General features: G+C 41.3%; 1 protein-coding gene across 1 annotated transcript; it reads left to right on the top strand.

The window, feature by feature from the left end:
• Window positions 1–123: 123 nt before the first annotated feature.
• larp4ab (La ribonucleoprotein 4Ab) lies at window positions 124–13,322 on the top strand. Its single transcript, XM_052077251.1, has 15 exons — window positions 124–503; window positions 7,156–7,294; window positions 7,523–7,754; window positions 7,843–7,979; window positions 8,137–8,240; window positions 8,442–8,552; window positions 8,708–8,761; window positions 9,202–9,414; window positions 9,758–9,852; window positions 10,498–10,725; window positions 10,843–10,897; window positions 10,986–11,150; window positions 11,228–11,355; window positions 11,436–11,598; window positions 12,049–13,322. The coding sequence occupies exons 1-15, from the start codon at window positions 501–503 to the stop codon at window positions 12,424–12,426; spliced, it is 2,205 nt and encodes a 734-aa protein (XP_051933211.1). The 5' UTR covers window positions 124–500; the 3' UTR covers window positions 12,427–13,322.
• The last annotated feature ends 1,374 nt before the right edge of the window (window positions 13,323–14,696 follow it).

Raw genomic sequence — 14,696 nt, 5'->3', positions numbered from 1 at the left:
CATGTTTGGTGGTGTGCCGTGCGAATTTTCAAATTTAAAAAAAGCGCATTTGCTCAATCAAGGTAGGGGACCACTGTTCTGGAGAACACGCTCTGAATAGTCGTATTGTGACCATAGATGTCGCTAAGGAGACGAAGTGCCGCCCTAAGGAGCTGCAGGTAGCGAATTGTAGGCAGACGACGTAGCTGTCACATGCTGCACGAATATTTGAAGCCACTCATTTCAAATGAGGATAAGGTCGTAGCATGGGAATTTCCTTTTAATTCTGAACAATTTAGAATATAGCTGTCCGTGTGCCTAAAAGTCGGAGTCTGGGGTGTACGCTGCTCCTCGTGTTTGGGCTTGGCGTGTTACCGGGGATACGGTAGTTGAGGAAAAAGCCGCACTCCGGTGAAGTGTGGTCGATGTCTAAAGAGCCTCATTCAGAAGTCTAAAACCAATTGGACATCGTTGTACAACTGCGAACTGAATCGGAGGTCGTCTTAATATTCACTCCAAACATGGTAAGTTTTTGGCCTAGCTTCGACGCTAGCTAACGGGCAACAACCTGTTCCTCCTTTTTAATACATCACCCTCATCAGTTACACTTAAACTGCACAGCGGTTCTTGTAACTTTATACCAACGCCCTTCGCTTTCTGTTGGCTTTGTAAGTACGAGGTATATTTTGGTTAACAATTTCAACCCCGTGCAATGCCCGATGTGTAACCTTTGAAAGGTGAACAAGAAGTCACGGTCAACTAGTAAACATAAGCCAGTTAGCTAGCCACGGCCGCTCCGTGGTGTTCGACTGTCTTGGCAAACGGCGTCTTAAAACAAATTGTCGTTTATGGACGGACTATTTATGAGCAAGTTTATTTAATGTGACACGATCCCGGTGGCATGGCGTTTTCTTTATTCACTTTGGAGTTGGAATATATGTGTAAAGATCAGCCGGTTACAGGCCTACACGTGACTCGCAGTGGTAGCTGTTATACAACTCAAGCTAGGTATGGGGCTAATTGGCTATCAAAGAGCGTAGAGCTGAAGGTTACGGTGTGACAATTGAAAGAAATTAACCTCAGACTATTTATTTCTGCACCTGAAATGCATTTGCTATCTAACGGGGCCGCATTGGATTAATTTAAACAGCCTAGCGAAGACGTTAGGAGACCCTTTTTGTTAGTTTAACATCAGCGCCATGTGTTTCGAAAAGCCCGTCGGGTTTTGGGCTGGATGAAAGGCTTTCGCGTTGAATGGAGCGTCTGATAGGCGGCCGAACCGGCATGCGGAAACCAATGAGGATCATTTTGTGTGTGCGTAGTAGGCGTGTGAACCAAACCGGATTATTGGAGCTCAGGTTAATGAGTCCTTTCCCTTGCTTTACCGGTTGACGTGACTATATTGAACGGTGAACGTGGATTTTACTTGGCTGATGGGTGTTGCATGTAAAAGATGAATGACTGGTATGTATGTAGTCATGTTAACATGAAATTTTGAGATTGTTCACTGCCGTGGCGTTATCGTTTTGTTATGTGATTCATATATTCAGGCTCCCAAGTGCAACTGAAAATTGCTTCAAAAGGCGATTATTCAGAATCTTTTAAAGTAAACAAATTTCTGACCCCCCGTTTTTTAATCGAAAAGGGGACATTTCAGATTAAAAATGCAGAAAATATGCAATTTGGTTGTATTCATTTACTGGTTTTGTCAGTAAATAATAAAAATTGTATATATATATATATATATATATATATATAATTAGAGCTGTCAAACGATTAAAATATTTAGTCTAATTAAAAATGCAACTGTCATAATTAACTCAAATGAACTAAAAAAACTATTGGGGTTACTCACACATTTTTTATTGTTTCTGAATTTCCTTTTACATTTTTTGTCCTATTTTTCCCCCATTTTAATGCTCATCAGCTTGGAATCATGAATCAGTTTTCTATGTGCCAAATGCAAATATTTACTGAAATAACAATTTCGATTTTCAATTTTACATGAACATTTTTCACTTGGAGCAGTTATTCACACATAATCTTTCACACAATATTACTGTCCATCAACAACAGTGAAACAAAATATTTTGTCACACAACAGCTGCTTTAGCAGCTTTTTTTTTAATGAAATCAAAACAGCAATATAACATTATAAAGTGCACATCTAAGGAAAACTAGTACTCTGCCTATAGTAGATTTAAACCATGGTTGCATACTTCGTTTTTCTCAAGTTTACTTTGAACACAGCAGTCTGTTTCTGTATGTTTGTTGAAGAATAACGAGACACCGGACACCAGTGTTCTTTATGTGCCGCTGTATTCAAAACTGCCCGCCGTACAAAAAAGCGCATGCACTTCTGAAAGAGGGGGGTTTCACTCCCCCTAACGCAGTCAGGCTATGTTGATTGTGTTGGTCCTTCTTGCGCGGAAGTCTCTACAGTTTTTGTGTGGACCTCATTTCGGATGACTACACTTGGTTCGATGACAACACTGGAGACCTTTTATTTTCGCTAGGTCGCTACCACAGCAGCACTGTCACTGTCAGACGAACTCCACCCGCTCAATTTACATGGACGCTATAACCTTCCACACAAAATGGTTCCAAAAAAGTAACAATCGCGTCAGTGGCATACATCGTATACCTGTATGATACACAGAGAGAGAAGAACAGGTAACTTTGGTCTTGTCAGAGGCACAATCTGGCAACTTTTTAAAAGTAAACTTTCCATTCATAAACTCTAAGTATCCATTTTCGGTGTCTCGCGCTGCCGTGGCTGGCAAAACAGACATGGGCGTGGACTTCTGCAGCGTGCTTGTTTTGTTTCTGGTTTATTTATAGAACAACGTAACATCCGCTTGTGACTGTGCCGCGTTAATCTCGCGAGAAAAAATTTAATCCCGTTAAAATTCATTTAAATTAATGTCAATAAAAATGCGCTAAACTGACAGCTCTATATAAATTTTTTCTCGCAAGATTAACGCGGCACAGTCAATATATATATACACATACACATACACACTAGGGATGCGAATCTCAGCACTGAGGACGATTCGATACACATCTCGATGCACTACCAGCGATGCGATACTTAAACGATGCATGGAATTTTCTGGCGACACAATGCGATACGTTTCACCGTCTTCACCATGTGATACGATGCGATACACATTTAGTTCAAATCAATGTGATCCGATACGATGCAGTGCAATTTGTTGTGATATTGTGTGTGCAATTAAACATGATGCAAATGCGCAAAGAAAAGTTTTAAAAAAGAGTATAAAAAAGTATGGTATTGCAAAAAGTAGACCACTTTATTCCTTATAAACAGTAGAACGTGTAAAACAACTTATTTAATCCCTTTCACAATTGGGTTTTGTGCAAAGAAAATGTAAACAATTTGGCACCTGAGACTCACAGCTGTTGCTGTAGTGTAAACACAAACAGACTACTCACTGAGTGTCTTATATGAAATATCCATCTCCATAGGACAGTAAAAAATACAATTGGAACAATGTGGCAGTCACAGCCTCAAAGCTGCTGTGTGTATTGTAGCGTACACAGACCACTCTCACTGAGTGTCAAAATGAAATGTCCAAAAGAATCATCAATATATAGTTTTTCCTTGCGCGGTCACAGTGAGCTGCAAAGGGACCCCCAAAATAAGAGGTGATTTTTTTTTTCTGATCCTGACCTGGTTTGCCAAGATTCTCCGGTGTCCAACCAGGAACTGGACGGGGAGGGAACCTTGTCGGTGATGTGGTGCCATTGTTTTAAGTGGTCTGCATATTTGTGGCGCTGCCGTTGTATGCCTTTGTAGTGCGACATTCTTTGCAAATTACCGAGGTTTTATCAAGCTTTCCATCTTTCTTTTCGAAGCCGTAGTATTTCCAAACATAATATCTGAATGTCGCGAGTGCATTAAATAAAGTAGTTTCCTTGCTGCTGCTTGCGCGAAATTCCGCAAGTAGTGTACTGGACTGTATGTACACTCACGGCTTCCGTCCGTATTCAACACAAAACGCAAAGTAATGATGGTGCATTCATTGCGCCTAGGAAAGGGCAGATAGGTGACGTTTAACATTAATAAAACGGTGCTTGAATCGGATTTTACCGATACCCACCAATGCATCGTGATGAATCTCGATTTCACCCGTCAATCGCGTCGTACCCAGTGAATGAGCCGATGCACTCGCATCGCGCACATCGATGTATCAATTAATATCGATTATTTTCCACACCCTTAAAACACACACACACTGGGCGGCCCGGTAGTCCAGTGGTTAGCAAATCAAATTTCTCAAAAATGGAACTCACAGGGTCCAGTGGTTAGCGCATCGACCTCACAGTGCAGAGGTTCAATTCCAGCTCTGGCCTCCCTGTGTGGCCTGCGTGGGTTTTCTCCGGGTGTTCCGGTTTCCTCCCACATTCCAATAACATGCATGATTGGACGCTCTAAATTGTCCCTAGGTGTGAGTGTGAGCGTGGATGGTTGTTCGTCTCTGTGTGCCCTGCGATTGGCTGGCAACTGATTCAGGGTGTCCTCCGCCTCCTGCCCGAAGACGGCTGGGATAGGCTCCGGCACCCCCCGCGACCCTAGTGAGGATCAAGCGGTTCGGAAAATGGATGGATATAAGATAAGAAAACTTTTATTAGTACAGTGCACTCCGCTTAATAGAACACCATTGGGCCGAAGCGCTTCTGTTCTACTAAGCGGGGTTTCTATTAACCGGAGACACTTTATTAGGTACACCTTCAGACACGTCGACGACCAAGTTATGCACGCAGACAAACCCCTGCTGACGAGTTAGAAGAGATATTTCGACTGTGGACGTCCATATCTTTAATCAAACAACAAAACAACAACTTTAATCAACTTCAGTCAAACATCTCAAATCACGAGAAAAATTTCGTTACTTTTGTCTGGAAACAGGAGTCCGTAATTTTGCGGTTGACTTCCCTCTCAATGCGCTGGATAAGAGGGAAGTCCTGGAAACCGCGGGCGTACCTTCTGAGAATCCGGCAATGCATCGTATCGTCTGAGTATGTCCTTCTTATCCGCAGGTGATAGCCCTCGTCTCTTGAATGAAGTTGAAGCCATTGTGACGTGCGTGTGTCTATGTGTGGAGTGACGCGTGCTACCTGTTACTGTATACGGCTAGAAATACCGCGTTTTCTCGCGATAGTGGTACAGAATATCGCGATAGCTACACTTCGAAAACCACTAGTTTACAATGTTCATTGCTTACGGCCTGTTCTATTAAGCGGAGATCTGTTCTACTAAGCGGAGTATCTTTATAGGAAATTGCATTAGGCAAATCCGTTCCAGAGCCTTTTGCTCTACTAAGCGCCGGTGTTCTATTAAGCGGAGTGCACTGTATCACAATGGAGAAATTCCCTATTCACAGCAGCAAAGTTATGAAAGGAAGAAGTAGAGCAACAAAATATAGGAGCTGCTGGAAAGGCAGCCACTCGTGCGGCGCCAATTTGAAGCCAAAATAACAAAAACAACCCAACACAACACATACGACACAGACATGTGCAATCTTCACCACTTTTCTGCATACACTTTGTTGTCTGAAGCAGATATAGATGAAAGAGGAGAGGATCAAAGTGTCCTTTCACCAGTGTATCAAGAGACGTCATGCTGAAAATGTGCACACGTGTGTGTGTGTGCGTGTGTGTGTGTGTGTGTGTGTGTGTGTGTGTGTGTGTGTGTGTGTGTGTATATATACAGTATATATAGTAGTCCTGCCTACTGTTATTGGCACACCTTCGTTTTTTGCATGATCTGTACAATATCTTCTGAAATAAATGTAAATGTACCAGATTTCTATAATCGGGGCATTTCAACTGGATGTCCAATGTAATTTAATAAATAAAACGTTTTTTTTTCAACGTACATATTTTAATTCCAAAGAAGAAACAAAATGCAGCAGTACAGTAATGGCACCCCTCTCTTAATATTTGGTTGCACACCCTGTGGCAGTTATGACCGCTTACAAAGGTTTCTTGTAGTCATCTGTATGATTCTTGTACTTCTCAGCTTTTTTTTTTCTCCCACTCTTCCTTTGGAACTTGTTCAAGCTCTTAAATGTTTTCAGGTTTATTTTGCCCAATGGCAGATTTCATATAATTCCAAAGATTTTCAATCAGATTGAGATCAGGACTCATTCCTGGCCATTTTAAACCCGTCACCATTACACCATATTTAACTGTTGGGAGGCTGTTCTTTGTTAGTTTCATTGTGTCGTCTGTAAACAAGGGTTCAGGTTAACTGTTGGTGTGCATTGACAAAAAGCTTAATTTTTTGTTCCATCTGCGATCGAACATTTTCTAAGAATTTCCCAATTTTCCCCTTAATCCCAGGATTGTGGTTTGTTCAGGCACTACTTGGTAAAGATTAGTCGTTGCATTTTCTGTGTTTTTGCCTCAGGAATGGTGTTTTCCTTGGCCTTCGCCCATTAAGCCCTGTTTGTTTCAGTGTGTGACGTATGGTACTTGTTTAAGCCATGACCCCAGACTGTGCCACTTTGGCCTTCAGGTCTTTGGATGTTTGATGTGGTGTTTATTTACACCAACATTTGAAGACTTCAGCTATAAATTACCCACCCATCCCAACACACGTCCAGAGAGGTTGTTGACAGTTTATCCAACTTCATTATCACATTACGCACAGTTGAAACACGGATGTCAAGGTCTTTGGAGATAGCTCAACACCCTTTGTTGGTTTTATATTTGAAAGTTATGGATTTTTTAAAAACGAAAGTCATTTATTGGTAAATTCATATCATATGGGCACAGACAACTTAGAGCAGGTGATTTTTCATTTGTGATCTACCAAAGGTGAGTCACAATGTGTTTGCATTCTGATTTTGAGGAAAGGGTGTGCCTGCACAACACATTTTAAGTTTTCTCTTCCATTTTTGTTTTTCACTTGTTTGTCATTTTCTCTTTAGTATAAGACACAAGTTACTTCAAGAAAATCAAATGTTTCCCTTGATTAATTTTATTCCACAGAAAGTATTCAACTTATTGACTTTAACTTCATAGGTGCAATAATCGTTTGCAGGACTGTACCTTAGTTTGATGAAACACAAAGATAATCAGTCTTTGATAGTCTTTCATAAATACAATATTTGCATCACAAACTGTGCATTTCTTTTTCTAATATAGGTGACAACCAAGGAAACGGTTCTGAACCCCAATGCCAAAGTGTGGCAGGAGATTCCCGCCCACCAGAATGACATCTCGGAGGGGACAGATTATTCCTCTTGGCTGCAGACCTATCCTCACAACACTGACATGACTGAAGGTATGAGTTGTCAAGTCAAGTACAACTTTATTGTCAAATGCGCTGTGCAACATACAGTACATATGATATTTCCTCCCTCTCAACCAGACAACAAGAGATTGTCTTAATAGTCTTTCAAGTTTAGTACCGCCACGGAAGTGTTTTACTCTTATTTTCAGAAAAGGAAATTGTATATTTTGCTTTTGTAAAAATCGTGATATGCCGTCTCTCCTTGCCTTCCCATCTCAGAGTACCCTGATGTTCTCTCTCTTGGGGGAAAAGGATGCGACTCTGACTTTCCTGATCACACTGATGCCTGTGTGCCCACACAAGGCAGTATGAATGATACTGACCCATTTGATGCAGGCTATTCAGCCCTAAACCCCCAAAGCGAGTCAACTCTCGATGAGACAAAACAACAACCTATGTCTGAGAGTTTGAGGGAGTCTTTAAAGAAAAAACTGGAGTTCTGCTTTTCAAGGTGGGTTGCGTGACGTTGTTAGGAGGGGATTCATGTATTTCTCCTCCCATATTGTCTTCAGATCTTATTCAGAAACTTTCTTTTCCAGAGAGAACTTATCACTTGACCAATACCTGATATCGGAGATGGACAGTGAGCAGTTTGTTCCAATCTGGGCCATCGCTTGCAAGGAGGACATCAAAGCCCTCACCAACGACATGGATCTCATCGTGGATGTGCTGAGAGGTATGAGTTTTATGTCAAAAGCATAGCGTTGTTTAATGGCAGCACTTACTTTGAACCTTTTGCATATAAATTATAAATTGAAACTCAGATCATCGATTGGTAAACAAAGTACCTCAGTAATTGCTTGAATTGGGTTTCATCTTGGTCTCGGTTACAGAATCGCAATTTGTTCAAGTGGATGAAGCTGGAGAGAAAGTTCGTCCAAATCACAGTCGCTCCATTATAATTTTGCGAGAGGTGCCAGAGACTACACCAGTAGAGGTAAAGACGATCCTTCATTGAAAATAAATGTACTTATATCGACAACTTTTCACACTTTCCACACTTGTAACATCTATCATTTTACCTGCTTGCATAGATCAATATTTGTTTTGGGGGGGAAAAAGTCGTGTTGATTGAATGAAATTGCTCATTGTTGAGTAAACAAGTAGAGCTGTAAAACATGCTTTGCAACGTTTACAGGAGGTGGAGGCTCTTTTTAAAAGTGAACAGTGCCCAAAAATGTTAAGTGCTGAATTTGCACACAACAGCAACTGGTACATCACGTTTCAGTCAGATATGGATGCACTCAAGGTATGCAATTGCTTTTGTTATTTACGAAAATCTGAATTTGATTGATGAACATTACTTTATTTGAAAAATCCCTTAATGGCAAGGGGCATATAAAGGATTATATGTGGAAAAGGGATAGTACTTGTTTTGAGTGCAAGAATCTTTTCTGTCCTCAGGCTTACAGATATCTACGGGAGGAAGTGAAAATATTTCAGGGGAAACCAATAATGGTAAGTTGAGTGTTAATTTGATTAGTAAATAGACCTTGTCACTTCTGGTAAAGTGTTTTGACAGTTTGTTTAGTGGTGCTTTTCATCGATTGCATCCCATTTTTGTCCTCCCTTGAATACTGCTGCTGTATCCCCCGGTGATGATCAGTATCGCGCTTAGAAGGACCCAGATGCACTGACACTGACTAGGGCGGAACATTGCTTTTCTGCATTTCTGTTTTTTTCCTCTCTAGTTCTGTTCTTCATCTTCCTTCGCCTTCCCATCTTTTCCCTTAATATGCCCCCCCCCCACCCAGTCAGTGCAGTGTTTTATGGCCTAATGACCGTGAGATTATGAGATCTGAGGGGACGAAGGCGACAGTTAGAATGTTTTTGCTGGAATTGCTGATGATTCACACATTTGAAACACTAGTCTCATTATTTCTGCTTTGTCCTTCCAGGCTCGCATCAAGGCAATAAACACATTCTTTAGTAAGCCGGGCTTCAGCAGCGTGGACTCCAGTGTGTACAACCAGCAGGCCACGCCTCATGTTGCATATGGATCCCCTTTGTACATACAGCAGGTGTACAGTGCTCAGCAGCAGTACCCGGTCTATCCAGGTCTTACCCAGTCCTGGAATGCTACAACAATGCCTTACTTTGAAACTCCTCTGGTAAGAGCAATCATCACATTGTTTTTCTTTTAATTTAACCTTGCGAATTATAAAATCGATTCTGTCATTTGCATTGCTGACCTGGCAGAGAGCACAGTAAAACTAAGCAAAATTAAAGACAATGGAAAGTAGAAGCATACACTATTGCAAAGTTACATAATACTTTAGTTTACATCACAGCATATGGTAAATAACAGGTTGTGAATAAGCTTAAAACGGGTGCAGTCGTCATCTCCGGCACTCACTCTCTGTTTAAGCGATAAATGAACATATACTGTATGTTACAGTTGAAACAGTTTATTTTAATTTTCTTTCACTTTGACTTTACCACTGTGGCATCCAGGCACCTTTCCCGAACAATGGATTCATGACTGCTTACAACAGTGTGGGAAACTATAAAGCAAATTCAAGCTCTAATCCGCCTTTGTGCAGGAACCGGTAGGTGATATTCATGATTTTAAGATGGGTCTGTATCAGGGGTTCAACGGCTAAAAGATTTATTTTAGTGGTCGAAGAATGTCAAAAAAGTTCACTGTTCTCATTTTATGTTTCACATACACGTTTATTGTATTTGGGGGTAGAGTGGCATATTTTGCAAGTGATAAAACATGACGCCGAAGATGGAGCGTCTTTGCACTGCTGCGCTCATTCCCAGCTGCCGGTGCCATGAACCCACTGGTATTTTAAGAGGAGTGGTGATTAGAAAAGCCAAAGCGAACCAGACAAACCACTTCCTTTATCCACAACCAACTTATTTGGAAACTCTTTGACCCATGCCAATGTATGAAGACTTTTGCCTTGTTGGCTAGACATTTTGCGACTCGAATATGGGTCAAGGCAACAGCAGCAGTCGGGCGATATGAAAATGCTCTTCATAAACTAGTCGATTGGAAGGCGAAATGTCAAATATACATGATTAGCAAGTCGACTCGGAGCTTTAAATTTCGACTCGTTGACTGGCTGGTTCAACTCCTACTTTTAACCCCTTAATGTCTGATTTATCCCCTGATAACTGTCTTCTGTGCATGCATGTGTAACATTTGGATGTGCTGTTCAATAAATGGGTCCTTGCTGTGTCCCCAGGAATCATTTAAAGGGACACTTTAGGCCTGGTGACGCGCTCATAACCCCTCCAATCGCTCCCCCAGCATTGATGGATGGTCTGTTGAGGCCTGTGACCTCACAGCCCCTTCAGGCACCAGGGATCTTAATTGCTACCACTTCAGCCAGCCTGCCCTCCCTAAGCCCAAAAAACACTTCCCCGAAGGACACAATGTCCAGTGGGGATATGAGCGGGGATGTAAGAACTAGGTCTGTAAAACTCCTCTTAATTCATGTTGAGATTTTACAACAGCAGCATTAGTCATTTCTCTCCTTACGTGCCTCTCAAAGTGGGGAAAGCAATTGACAATTTTGCTTTTATTTCAGGAGAATTAACAACTACAGGAGCATGAGGAGGAAAAGAGATGATGAACATACCACGGTCAGCACCTTGTATAATTTATAATAATTATATTTAAAACACTTTTATGCATCTAAAATGTGATCATTTACCTAAATGACTACAACAGAAGCCTAGTCCTGTGACAGAAGTCGAGGTGCCGCCTCCGCCAAAGTTTGACCTGGCAGCTTCCAATTTCCCTCCATTGCCAGGATGCGTGGTTAGTGTAACAGAAGAGAAGACACCGGAGATGCGTCTGTCTGATGTCGTACGTGGTCTTAAAGTGACCAACAAGGTAACTACTAATGATCCCCCTGATAACCAACTTCTACCTGGACACTCATGTCAACTGTACGTTTACCCACTTCTAAGGCTGTATGCAACAAGGTAAATGAAACGAAACCATCAAACATCTCAGAACCTTCAGCTTCAAGTCCTGTTAGCCCAGATGTGACACCTACTGCAGAGGTCACTCAGAAACCAACCCTACTTGTTACAAGGTGCAATTTTCCCGGATACCTAGTGTTCAACACAAGTTAAATAATTACCACATATTTATATGTAATCCCTTGTGCTTTAGAATTTCTTCACCGGTCGAGGATGTGGGTGAGGCCGACATTACTCTTCCAATGGAAAAAGTGTCATCTTGCATCAAGCTTGTTAGCCCAACGGAACACGCATCTTCCACGTGTAGCCAGACTGTCCTTGAAGTACCAACTCCCCCGTTTGACACCTCAGAACAGGTCAAGTGAAAGTTATGCTTGAAATGTGTCCTTTCACAAAAAGCTTTTTCTCAGAATTTTTCTTGGAAACGAGTATTTTCAAGAGAACTAGCAATTTCAACTGCTGTTTACTATGTGAATGGTAAAAGGTAGAAATGTTTTTTCTTTGTCTTTTTATTCCTAATGAAATAAGAGGTTTAAAGCTTTCTTTTGGTACGTTCAATGCTTATACAGCGACAGACCTATATTTTCTGGAGGCCTTCAAAAATGTGTCAAATTGTTCAAAAATGGCTGGCATTAAGTGAGTTAATGAACATCCAGGAATTTTAATGCGGAAACAGGAATTTATTTTCAACAGAACTGTCCAACCCACAGACTTATAGTAATGACGTTGAGTACTGTATAAGCAATCATGGTCTCAAATGTGTCCCTTGACATGTATCCATTTCCTTTTTTTTTACTTTTAACCAGGAGCCAAAAAAGCTCAGCTATGCAGAGGTCTGCCAGCGACTGGCTAAAGATGGACCACCAGCACAAACACCCTCACCGGCACCACCTGTCTCTACGGCCGTCCAGCCTCTTCAAGAGCTTAATAGAGGGGAGGATCCTCATGCCAATACCAGGGATGCTGCAAATACACCGGACAAACGTGGAGACAGCTGCCCTCACCGGCAAGCCACTCGCACATTTTATGGTTATAAGCGCTCCGGTCGAAGCGGAGGTGCAGGGCTAAAGATTTGGGAGCATCCCAGAAATGCAAGCGGAAACACAGGCAAAACATTTTCTCCTCAGCGTGGAATCAGAAGGAGTGGCAAAGAACAGAACATTCCCCCAAGGTCACCAAAATAGCGGAACAATCCTTAAATCACAATAAACTCGGACACAAATGTGTGTAAATAAATATTCACTGCAAGCTTGCATTTAAAAAAAAACTGTAAATAGGAATATTCTAGGTTCAAGATGCTTCTGACAGATGTTTTTCGTAGCTTGTGCGAGTTGTTTTAATTCTACATGGTCATCAGCCTTGCTCAGCTTTTGGGTGATCACAGCCGCACTACCTATGTTGTTTTATATGCCCTTACTCAAATGTATCATGTGAGTGGTCGATAGACCCCAACATTATTATTTAACCCTGCTTCAATCTGGCATGCAACGTCTGATGTCAGCAACATGAACTGCAACTGAACAAGAGATGGCAAAGTAAAATGGGGAACTTAAGAGGTGCATTCTTGAGTGACAGAATTTAGAAGTTGGAGTTAAATTGTGCTGCCCATGAGATGGTACAGAAATTTGTCAGGTGGAGACATTGGAGGCATGCAGCTGAGTGTTATTTGCAAAGTCTGGTAGTCCTTTGCGAATATTTTTCACTACTAATTGGTGTTCGGTTTTGCAGTGAAACGGTAGCAGGAAACTTCTGAAACAAGGTGTCGTGAACTGTAAATAATGCTTATGGACTTCACAAAGTGTGTTGCCCCTCTCTCAGGTGTTGTCTTTCCACTGGGAAATAATAGTAATGTCTCGCAATGTTTTGTAGTTTTAATTGCAGTTTTGGATGTTCATTTTCAATACTGGTTTAAATCGTAATAATCTGTTAATTGGGGATGAGCAAAATATCACATTATTTTCCAGTAGTTTGTTACACAAACAACATTGACGTGATCAGTGAGTCATTGTAATACTCTGGAAAATAACATTTCCTGTTAATGTCAAATGCAGAGTAAGTAAAGAATATCTCTGTGAGCTAATCATTGGGGATTGGAACATAGGAAGCAGTCATTTTTTTGTGACAAAGACAACTTTTACTTGGTCAGCAGTTTAAGGCCGTTCTGTGTAAGATGACATTCAGTGAAGCAATGAAAATGACGAGGAGTTAATCTTACTCACTTTGTAAAAGGTGTATACCAAAATCAAACTTAAATGCCCCCTTTTGCAAAGGCATTGTACACAGCCAAATGTGTCCAGTTCCCCTATTTTACTTAACGAAAGCTCCATCCTTTTATCCATCCATTTTCCGAACCGCTTGATCCTCACTAGGGTCGCGGGGGGTGCTGGAGCCTATCCCAGCCGTCTTGGGGCAGTAGGCGGAGGACACCCTGAATCAGTTGCCAGCCAGGCAACGCAGGGCACACAGAGACGAACAACCATCCACGCTCACACTCACACCTAGGGACAATAGAGTGTCCAATCAGCCTGCCATGCATGTTTTTGGAATGTGGAAGAAACCGGAGCACCCGGAGAAAACCCACGCAGGCCCGCGGAGAACATGCAAACTCCACACAGGGAGGCCGGAGCTGGAATCGAACCCGGTACCTCTGCACTGTGAAGCCGACGTGCTAACCACTGGACTACCGGGCCTCCCTTTTATCAGAATTATTTTTTTCCCAGAATATTTAACCTAACAATATTCGGACTAATATCAAACCTGGGTTATAAAAGACATTCATAAAACATCAAATGAAAATGTAATCGACTTGTTTGTGCGGTTTAACTGTCTATGTAATAGCCATTGATTGATTTTTACTGTTGAATTTATGTTCTTAGTGGTGTATCACTGTTCTATTAGGCTTTGTCGTTATATATTAGCCCTTTTAAACTACCGCAATTATTACTATTGTGTCTTATTCAATGTTTAACTTCAGATTTTATTCAATATTTGTAAATAGCCATATCGATCATGTTAGCAGAGAATTATTTTGATGTACTGAACGCTCCAGTTTACTATTTTGATCTCGAGGCCTGACTAATCAATGCTTTTTTTAAGCCCTTTATAAACCATAAGTGTATCTGATAGTTGAAGTGGGCTTATGTTAATACGGATGGAGGATTTGCAATAGATCGCAGGTCATTAATGTAAATCCTACAGATAAAACTCATGCCTTTGGTTACGTCTTCTGTTTATAAGTTATGGGAATCAAGTTAAAAGCAACGTCAGCAACCTCAAGTGCCTTACTTGTTTCATTAGAAGTGTATCCCATTATAATAGAAATTCTTGATGCTGTAGGTTAAAATCGTAGACTTGTCCCTATGAAGCATTAGTAAATGAAAATAACACATGGTATGGTATTTAATTATTTACTTTGGAGCCCGATTTTTAAATTATTTTTTTGGCGGGGGAGCTC

The sequence above is a fragment of the Hippocampus zosterae genome, chromosome 9, assembly GCF_025434085.1.
Source record: "Hippocampus zosterae strain Florida chromosome 9, ASM2543408v3, whole genome shotgun sequence".
Taxonomy (NCBI): Eukaryota; Metazoa; Chordata; class Actinopteri; order Syngnathiformes; family Syngnathidae; genus Hippocampus; species Hippocampus zosterae.
The sequence above is the reverse complement of the archived record's forward strand: the minus strand, read 5'-3'. Positions and strand labels throughout refer to the sequence as shown.